The sequence below is a fragment of the Colobus angolensis genome, unplaced genomic scaffold (assembly GCF_000951035.1).
Source record: "Colobus angolensis palliatus isolate OR3802 unplaced genomic scaffold, Cang.pa_1.0 Scaffold40, whole genome shotgun sequence".
Lineage (NCBI taxonomy): Eukaryota > Metazoa > Chordata > Mammalia > Primates > Cercopithecidae > Colobus > Colobus angolensis.
The window spans coordinates 3,906,897-3,917,526 of NW_012117377.1; the positions used below are offsets into that span (position 1 = coordinate 3,906,897).

Sequence of the window (10,630 nt, forward strand, 5' to 3'; positions counted from 1 at the left end):
AAAAAAAAAAAAGAAAGCAAGAAAAGAAATTAAAGCTATTTCCCTAGAGGTACAAAGGTGATACACAGTCTCTCTGACATTTCACTTTTTTTTGTTTTTTGATTCCCCTGCCTCAGCCTCCCAAGTAGCTGGGATTACAGGCATGCAACACCACACCTGGGTAATTTTTGTATTTTTAGCAGAGACGGGGTTTTGCCATGTTGGCCAGGTTGGTCTTGAACTCCTGACCTCAGGTAATCCACCTGCCTTGGCCTCCCAAATTGCTGGTATTACAGTGCAAGCCACCGTGCTCAGCCCTAATCCTAACTTTCATTCTCCCTTAGCCACCTTCCATTCACACTGAACTGACCTTAATATGTAAGCTTGCCTAGAGAGAGGAAATCAGAATGCTCTTAAACAACTCAGTAAAACAAAATAAAAAGAGGCCTGGGCAACATGGTGAAACCCCCATCTCTACAAAACATTTTTAAAACTAGCCGGGCACAGTGGTGATTGCCTGTAGTCCCAGTTACTCAGGAGGCTGAGATGGGAGGATCACCTGAGCCCAGGAGGTCAAGGCTGTAGTAAACTAGGATCACGCCACTGCACTCCAGCCTGGGCGACAGAGCTAAATAAAGCAAAATAAAAAGATACTCATTCATCGTGTGTTCTCAAAGAAACAGGCTGCAACAGCAACGCAGTTTCCCAGCACTTTTCAACCCTGTTGAAAACTTACTCATCGGGTCTATTTACTTTACTCCCAAATCAGTTTTTACTGAATCCATGTGTCAAGCGACGTCCTTTAAGCTTCAAGAATAGCTGCCTGTTCTTTGCTGTCCCTCTGGCTTAACCAAGGGAGGAGTGTGTTTGGGAGATGCTTTTCTCTCTGTGTTCTGAGCAGGGAACGTTTCTTTCGAGGAAAAGTCCCCACCCCCAGGCGCACATACACTTGGAAAAGGTACTGTTCTCTGCAAGGGACGCGCAGACTCCGTTTCAGACAGGATCTGAAACAAAGGATCTGCTGGACCAGCTTGAGATCTTTTATTTTGTTTTAAGACTACTTTAGGAAATTCTTAGAAATGTTGGCAGCTCTTTTTTGTTGTTGTTGTTGTCTGAGAGATTCTCCTTACCTATTTAAAATAGAGTAATTTTAAGAGCATCTTTTCAGGGTACTAGTGAATCTAAAAGATGACTTCAGAAAAATCCCTGTCCTCTCTGCTCCCCCCGCCCCCCGACATACCCCTATCCCCAAAATAAAACCGTCAAAGGCCGAAGGCCGAACAGCCCCGGCACACCCCGCGCACCTTCCTCCCCGGCATGCTCTGCGCCACCTACCGGATGATGCTGAGGAACTGGGTCATGGTCAGCTCCTGCGGGACCAGGAACTTAGTTTTGTCCAGCAGGGGCAGGAACGTCTCCCTGGGGTAGCGCTCCACTACCACCTGTCAAGAGTGTCAATCCTTAAGAATGTGACTCAGTGTGAGTCTTAGGAACTTGGAACAGAGAGAGGGAAGCTGTTGGCTGCTCTTGGTTTCTTCAAAGAACAGGCTGGGTACCCCACCCCCACGCCCCCCAGCGGAAGTCCAATGGTGTCTTACCGGGATCTTGTTGGGGAACTTTGCCCGGATTCCAGCAACTTCCTCTTGTCTGATTGCTGTGAATGTTTCAAGCACAAGGGAAGAAGCAAAGATCAAGAGAAGGCCAGCTCCTCTCCTCTCTTTCGAGTAACCCAGAAAACTACCCCAAGAAATTTACCCAAGCTCTTCCTCTGCTTGAAAGGTCTGACGCTTGGGATTTTCTGTGGAGGCGGCATTTCACTCAACAGCTGTGTCTGTTTTAAAAAAGAAAAAAATATGTCCCGCAACCAGGAACCTAACTCATTCCTCCAGCTGCTTCCAAACTGCCTGCAGGAGCTTGAAGGAGGCCCTTATGTAGGGCTGAGTGACATCAGGCCTCTCCTTTTCCTCCCCTCTCCCCACTCCCCCTCCCTGGGCAGCAGGAGGTCAGTTCTGATGCAAATGGAATCGCCACCTGCTTGCTGGTCAGAGAAAGCCACTTTGTTCATGACCAGTTCAAGATGTTTCTTTGCAAAAGAAATTAGGGTTTGTAATAAAATCATTGGCTGGGCAGTGGACTGTGGAGAGGTAAAACTGCCTTGTGCTGGGACGTTTTTGTACTTCAGTAGCAAGGGGAGTCCAAGCTGGGATCCACCTCAGCCTGAAGTGTGCTGTGTAATTCTCACAATGGTCCATGCCCTTTTTCACAGAAGGAAACTTATACTAAGAAAGGTGAAGTGATTTGCCCGAGGGCACACAGCTAGTAAGAGAGGGAGTATGGATTAAAACCTAGAGTTGTATGCCGGGTACAGTGGGCCACACTTGTAATCCCAGCACCCGGGAGGCCGAGGCGGGTGGATCACCTGGCCAACATGCTGAAATCCCATCTCTACTAAAAATACAAAAATTAGCCGAGTGTGGTGGCGGGCATCTGTAATCCCAGCCACTCAGGAGGCTGAGGCAGGAGAATCGCTTGAACCCAGGAGGCAGAGGTTGCAGTGAGCCAAGATCACACCATTGCACTCCAGCCTGGGCAACAAGAGCGAAACTTCATCTCAAACAAACAAACAAACAAACAAACCCAGAGTTGTTACAAGGAAGTCCAAGAACTTCCAATGTACTCCGGTATACTCCAAGTCCAATATACTCCAGTGTATTCTGTCACTTAGTTTTCTCTGGGATAAAAGAAGGAAGGAAGGACAATTGTCCCCAAGATCTCGCTTTTGGAGTTAAGAAACTGGGCCTCTGGTCATACATAGGGGAAACCAAACTCCATTTCTCTTATATTCTCACAACACAGATCACTTTTGACACTAGATGTGTGTGTGTGGGTTGGGGAGATTCCCCATACACCGAGTAACCAGTTCTGCAGTGGACACCAGCTGGGTGTCTTCCAATCCAGCTCTGACACTGGCTACCTGGAGACAGCGTCAGATCCCATGGGCTGCGGGCTCTGTCCCACAAGACTGTCCCCCACTTGCAATGCCAGTTGCAAGCCCCAAGTTGTGTTTGTTGTTTGTTCGTTTTTTTTGAAACAGAGTCTTGCTCTCTCTGCAATCTCTGCCTCCTGAGTTCAAGCGATTTCTCCCAAGTAGCTGGGATTACAGGCAAGTGACACCATGCGTGGCTAATTTTTGTATTTTTAGTAGAGAGGGGGTTTCACCATGTTGGCTAGGCTGGTCTCAAACTCCTGACCTTATGATCCTCCTGCCTTGTCCTCCCAAAGAGCTGGGATTACAGGCATGAGCCACCGTGCCCGGACCCTAGCTTGTTTTCCCTGTGCTTCTGTTCTATGGGATATACCTCAGGCTTCCGATAGCCCCCGCCTTGGGTTTCATTAATTGGCTAGAATGACTCACAGAACTCAGGGAAACACATTTACCGGCTTCTTACAGAGGATATGACGAAGGATGCAGATGAAGAGATGCACAGGGCGAGGTGTGGGCGAAGGGCATGCCACCCTCCAGGAACCTCCACACGGTCAGCTACCAGAACCTAGGCCTTCTGGGTTTTTATGAAGGCTTCATTATGTAGGCAAGATTGATTAAACCATTGGCCACTGGTAATCAATTTGACTTTCAACCCCTCTACCCTCCCCAGAGGCTGGAGGTGGGGCTAAAAATTCCGACCCTCTCATCTCACTTTTGTCTTTCTGGCGACCAGCCCCCATCCAGAAGCCACCCAGGGGCTGCCAGCCATCAGTCCACTGATGAGCTAAAAAGAGACCCTTACTGCTGGGAGCAGTGGCTCACGCCTGTAATCCCAGCACTTTGGGAGGCCAAGGTGGGTGGATCACTTGAGGTCAGGAGTTCGAGACCAGCCTGGCCAACATGGCGACGCTGTCTCTACTAAAATACAAAAAAATTAGCTGGGCGTGGTGGTGGTTGCCTGTAATCCCAACTACTCAGGAGACTGAGGTAGGAGAATCGCTTGAACCCGGGAGGCAGAGCTTGCAGTGAGCCGAGATTGTGCCATTGCATTTCAGCCTGGGCAATGGAGCGAGACTCCACCTCAGAAAAAAAATAAAAATTAAAAATTAAAAAAAAGAGACACCTATCACTTTGAAAATTCCAAGGATTCCACCCGGCACAGTGGCTCACACCTGTAATCCCAGCACTTTAGGAGGCCGACGTGGGCAGATCACCTGAGGTCAGGAGTTTGAGACCCACTTGGCCATCATAGTGAAACCCCTGTCTTCACTAAAAATACAAAAATTTGCCAGGCATGGTGGTGGGTGCCTGTAATCCCAGCTACTCAGGATCCTGAGGTAGGAGAATCACTTGAAGCCAGGAGGCGGAGGTTGAAGTGAGCCAAGATTGCACCACTGCACTTGGGTACAAGTGCAGTGGGGCAACAGAGTGAGGCTTCGTCTCAGAAACAAAAAACAGAAACAAACAAAAAAAAATTCCAAGAGTTTTTAGAAGTTGTATGCCAGGAAATTGAATGAAAACTAAACATGTATTTCTCAATATCACAGGGCCTGAGAAATCAATCCCTTGCCTGGGATCAAAGGCACTAGGAAGGGCAGGACACAGCTCTTCCAGTTTCCGGGGCCAGGGGTTGCTTTGCGGTACTTACGCCCATTCAGGTAGCTTTTCAGACTCTGCACAGCCAGAAGGCTTGCGTTTCCTTTGTCAGCAGTGTATGCCAGGATTTTCTGTAGTCTTTCAGCAGTGAAGAGTCTTAAAATGAACAAAGCGTGACAAAGGAGAAGGAGATAGTACATTTGCTGGGTGAACTGAAGGGCCTGACTCTTGGGGCTTTAGGTCAATGATAAGAAATAGATGTCAAGAGATTAAATGATGGCATCATTGAAGAGATAAGTGGCCTCATCCTCTTTCTCTGTCTTAAAAAAGAAGGCATCCCATCAGGTGTGAATAGTAAGGAGCAGGTGTGCAGTGCTCTGCGCTAAAGTACCTCTCAAATCTGCAATCTCATGTAAACTTTCCCAGCTGCCTTGCAGGTGGGAGGGGCAGGCGGGATGCTCACAGGGCTCAGGTCTAGATCATTCAGCCAGAATGCAAACTGAGCCGGGATCCAACCCAGACTGGCCAATCTCCAGGGGCAACCCAGACTCTAAGACCAGGCAAAGCTAGTTTCAAGCCAGGCCTTCTCACCTGTGCACCTTAATTTCTGATCTTGGATACATGGCTTCACTTTACTAAATATAGCTTTTAATGGTTATGGTCATCTGTAACTCAGAATAGTTATGTGAGGCTTAAATGAACTGGTTTCTGTAAAGCAGCTAGTATAGTGCCTGCCACTGCGCCTCAGTATGTGCATCTTCCCCTCACTTCCCCAAGCCATGGTTCCCCCAAATCTTTATAATCCCAGAAACTTTATGTGCATTCGGGTCTGAATGCTGAAGGCAGAGGTAGAAGAAATAGCGCTCAGCTGGGGCAGGAGAAAATAAATCCCAGCTGTGGTGTTTCGTCAACGATTATAAGGGCTTTGAGATGCTTCCTAATCTTGCGTTTGGCTTTCTGGGCTGAGGCCTGGGGATTGCTATCTAGTCCAAGCAGGCTTGCCTCTCAGATGGAAGGGAGATGAAGGAGGTAATAGAATGAAGCACTGGGAAAAAACAAAATGCGGCAACACTTCCAGAATCCATCATCTTCCAGGCAGAGAAATGGGCTGGATCTTTTTTCTCTTTTTTTTTTTTTCTTTTTTTGTCGGGGGGAGGGGTGGTGGAGACGGAGTTTTGTTCTTGTTGCCCATGCTGGGGTGCAATGGCACGATCTTGGCTCACCTCAACCTCCGCCTTCCGGGTTCAAGCAATTCACCTGCCTCAGCCTCCCGAGTAGCTGGGATTACAGGCATGTGCCACCATGCCCAGCTAATTTTGTATTTTTAGTAGAGATGGGGTTTCTCCATGTTGGTCAGGCTGGTCTCAAACTCCCGACCTAGGGTGATCCATCCGCCTTGGCCTCCCAAAGTGCTGGGATTACAAGTGTAAGCCACGGTGCCTATAGCCCGTTTTTGTCTTTTATTTTTTTTGATGGGGGGAGTTGAAAGCCATATTTTGAGGGGAGCAGTGTCTGGTGTGTCGTCTGATGGCGTCGTGCTGCTGGCTGGTGCTCCTCTGGCAGTGGAGTGAGACCTAGGTGGCTGGGAGGTGACCAAAGCCACATACTATGGATGCTACATGGATCATGGGGAAGGAAATAGGAACAGTCCTGTGGAGAACAGCTGAAGCAAGAGTGCCCTCACTTGATTAGGAGGTCTGTCTATCAAGATTTTAATTTCATTTTTGTTTTGTTTTTTTGAGACAGGGTCTCACTGGGTTGCCCAGCCTGGAGTGCAGTGGGATGATCACAGGTCAGTGCAGCGTCAACCTTCTGGCTCAGGTGATCCTCTTGGCTCAGCCTCCCGAGTAGCTGAGACCATAGACTCACACCGCCATGCCTGGCTAATTTTTAAAAATTATTTGTAGGGGGGAGGAGGGAGGGATTGCATTGGGAGTTATACCTGATATAAATGACGAATTGATGGGTGCTGACGAGTTGATGGGTGCAGCACACCAACATGGCACAAGTATACATATGTAACAAACCTGCACGTTATGCACATGTACCCTAGAACTTAAAGTATAATAATTAAAAAAAAAATTATTTGTAGACATGGGGTCTTCCTTAGATGGAGTTTACCACCCGCTTTGGGCTGCATTCCCAAGCAACCCGACTCCGGGAAGACCCGGGCCCGGCGCGCCGGGGGCCGCTACCGGCCTCACACCATCCACGGGCGGTATTTAGCCTTAGATGGAGTTTACCACCCGCTTTGGGCTGAGACATGGGGTCTTCCTATGTTGCCTCGGCTGGCCTCATACTCCTGGACTCAAACAGTCCTCCTGCCTCAGCCTCCCAAAGTGCTGGGATTACAGGCATGAGCCACCATGTCCAGTCTACTAATATTTTAGTAAACACAAACCTGGCCGGGTGCAGTGGCTCATGCCTGTAATCCCAGCATTTTGGGAGGCTGAACTGAGAAGATTGCTTCAAGACAGGAGTTTGAGACTGGTCTGGGCAACAAGAGTGAAATGTTGTCCAAAAAAAAAAAAAAAAGACTGGGAGCGATGGCTCACGCCTGTAATCCCAGCACACTTTGGGAGGCTGAGGCAGGTGGATCACGAGGTCAGGAGTTTGAGACCAGCCTGGCCAGCATGGTGAAACCCCTTCTCTACTGAAAATACAAAAAATTAGCTGGGCATGATGGCACCTGCCTGTAGTCCCAGCTACTTGGGAGGCTGAGGCAAGATAATCGCTTGAACGCGGCAGGTGGAGGTTGCAGTGAGCCGAGATCGTGCCATTGCACTCCAGCCTGAGTGACAGAGCGAGACTCCGTCTCAATTAAAAAAGAAAAAAAGTTCACAAAACTTGTCTGTATTCTTATCTGTAGTAGGCAATCTTGTGAATATGCAACAGAATTGTTATGCAAATGGAGATTTAAGATGAGGCTCTGAAAGGATCACCAGTCCTTGCCACCATCGCTGCAGCCAGCCCTTACTACGTATAGATTTGAGAACCACAAGTGGCCTTTCCGACTCTTGATGTTGGCTTTGCCCTGGTTCCCCCACAATTCTCTCCTTGCTCTCTATGCTTTTCTGGGATGATTTTTAATCATTCCTGAGGAGTTTCCTAAGGTGACTCAGCTTTTGCAATGTGATTAAAAATAAGATTGTCTCTTGGCAAGTGTGGATGTCTGGGGCTCAGGGAGTGGCTGGGATAGATCAAGTTTGCTCCCTGTGGCTGCTGTCATTCATCCTTCCTGGCTACAAGCTCTGATACAGGGAGAAACAACTTTGGGAACTCTAACAACATGGAAGTGAAATGTGTACACCTAAAATAAGAGGTTGGCTGGGCATGGTGGCTCACGCCTATAGTCCCAGCACTTTGGGAAGCCAAGGCAGAAGGATTGCTTGAGCCCAGGAGTTCAAGACTAGCCTGGGCAACATAGCAAGACCCTGTCTCTACAAAAAAAATTTAAAATTAGCCAGGCGTGGGGGCTTGTGCCTGTGGTCCCAGCTACCTGGGAGGCTGAGGAGGGAGGATTGCTTGAGCCTAGAAGGTTAAGGTTGAAATGAGCCATGAACACACTGCTGCACTCCAGCCTGGGTGACAGAGCAAGATCCTGTCTCAAAACTAAAATAATAAAAATAAAATAGACTGCTGCAGGTTAGAGAGATGTGTCCATTTTATAGAGGAGACAGATTATCAAACCTGCTTCAGAATGTTGCCTGACTCCTTGGTTAAACCTTCCCTGGGCTTTGTGGCTTCTCAAAGTAGGGGAGATCTGAGATTCGGGACAGTGGGGGGATCCTACTGCTGCCGAGAGCTCCGAAACCTCCCAGTCTTGATCACATTCGCAGGATAGGAAGGCACTGCTCACAAGCTCCAGGTAGACAGCTGAAAATCAAACTTTATTTCATTCCATTTTATTTTTACTTTTATTGTCATGTGCCCCTTTAAGATGCTACTTACTGGCTGGGCTCAGTGGCTCAAGCTTGTAATCCCAATACTTTGGGAGGCCAAGGCAGGTGGATTGCTTGAGGTCAGGAGTTCAAGACCAGTCTGACCAACATGGTGAAACCACGTCCCTATTAAAAAATATATATACAAAAATTAGCCAGGCGTGGTGGTGCACGCCTGTAATCCCAGCTACTTGGGAGGCTGAGGCAGGAGAATCGCTTGAAGCCGGGCAGTGGAGGTTGAAGTGAGCCGAGATCGTGCTATTGCACTCCAGCCTGGGTGACAGAGCAAGACTCTATCTCAAAAAACAAACTAACAAACAAAGATGCTACTTACCCGTAATACTTATGTATCTGATCAACATGGGATAAAAACATTTTATTTAAGAGTCAGGCCATCCAATGAAATAAATGATTCTGGTTCCCAGTCCCAAATGAGCCACAGAATCATGAAGTCACGTGAGCTCGAAATCTGCTTAGTTAACTTGTGAAATGGTTTTAGAACTGGCAATTTTGCTATCCTACCCCAAGGCAGGATTTTAAAAAGTCCATAATGGCTATTACATGACTGAGGGCAAGCCTTCATCTGTGCATCCCCAGTAGCTAGCACAGAGCCTGGCACATTGTACATGCTTATAAAAGTTGAATAGATTTATCTGCATGCAAATTGCTAACAGGGAAAAGGGCCCAGCTCCGGAGTGATGTTGCTTGTGAAGTTCAGCAAGCAGGAAGGGCAAACTCATATCCAGAATACATGTTGATTATAGGCAAAATGAATTGCAACCCCTCATACTGGGTAGAATGAGGCCCAAGTTGTCTACTTGCAACTGAGTTGCTTCCTCGAGGACTGTGCTATGTCACGGCCTCAGCGCTGGTCTCTGTTGTTGAGTGATTGGACATTTGGCAACAGTGTAGCTACATCAGGCCCGGTGAGTTGGGGTCCATACCGCTAAGCTCATGCATAACCTCTATCCCTGCCACCATGGATACTCCCTCTTTCATTTCTTGTTCCAGTCTTGGGAGAAGTAGGGGATGGTGGCCAAAGCCTACTGGTCAACTAGACAAACTGCAGTGCCTCCTCCATGTGGATGTTCTCCATGTGGGCATGAACGTGTGACACATAGATCTTTACGTTTCATGTCTACGCCCACAGATCCATACTTATGCCCCTTCCCCAGACCTTTGTTTTTAAAATCTCTGATCTTCAAGTTTTTCTTCTTTAAGCCCCTGACCAACAATCAAGTCATCTGCCAGAGCCCATGAATCTGTGTTTACCCAAGTAAAGCACTGGGTGTACTGCCCAAAGTTCTGCCCATCGGGAGGATTTCCCCTCAATGCTGTCTCTCAGGGCCACCCTTGGTGCAGGTACAGCCCATTTTTTGGCTTGCACCACTGACTAAGCTACTCACCTGTAAATTAAGTTTAGCCTTTTTCTTCCTCTGTCAGTTGATCACAAGTGACCCTCCCCTACAATGGCCAGTGGTGAACAAAGGAAGGAATATGGGTACAACAGTGGTAGAGTTCCTGGGGCTCTGAGCCACCTGATCATGCAGTTTACTTATGCCCCTGGCTTTGCACATGTCTGATCCTACAAACACCACTTGCATTTTATGATGTGCTGCTGCCGCTAATGACTTCATGAGTCAAACAAAATATAGTTCATTATGGCTAGTTCTGGCCACGTTGTCTCTAAGTGGCTCATGGTCAACTGATTTTTGAAAGATAAATCATTCTCTGCTGCAAATGCATAACTATGTTTCTGAACCCTAGCGAGCTGCATTGCGAATCATAGATTGAAATTTACCATAGACCCACCCAGCGTCTTTTCCCACCATACCTACCTCTGTACCATACGGTCTGCCTGGTCATAGGGTACAAGTGGCAGGGGTGCTTTCAATAGAACTCTTCCTTACTCTGGCTCAACTTAAAGCTGGCAACTTTTGTGTCCTCTAGAATATGAGTTGAGGCAGAATTCTCAAATGTGGCTATCTTTAGAACCCAAAGAAGCCAATCAGGCATTGCCTTTTCTTCTTTGTGGTGAAAGATGTGGCTGGGCGCGGTGGTTCACACCTGTAATCCTAGCACTTTGGGAAGCCGAGGAGGGTGGATCACCTGAGGTCAGGAGTTTGAG

General features: G+C 47.9%; 1 protein-coding gene across 1 annotated transcript in view; it reads right to left on the bottom strand.

Annotated features, from left to right (window-relative positions):
* Window positions 1-1,860, bottom strand: part of MAP1LC3C (microtubule-associated protein 1 light chain 3 gamma) — a 3,717-nt gene extending 1,857 nt beyond the window's left edge. The window contains exons 1-3 of the mRNA XM_011955696.1: window positions 1,735-1,860; window positions 1,578-1,633; window positions 1,315-1,421 (exon numbers count right to left, since the gene is read on the bottom strand). Coding sequence (XP_011811086.1) covers window positions 1,315-1,421; window positions 1,578-1,633; window positions 1,735-1,792 — 221 coding nt within the window. The 5' untranslated portion in view covers window positions 1,793-1,860. The remainder of the gene's footprint in view (window positions 1-1,314; window positions 1,422-1,577; window positions 1,634-1,734) is intronic.
* Window positions 1,861-10,630: the final 8,770 nt, after the last annotated feature.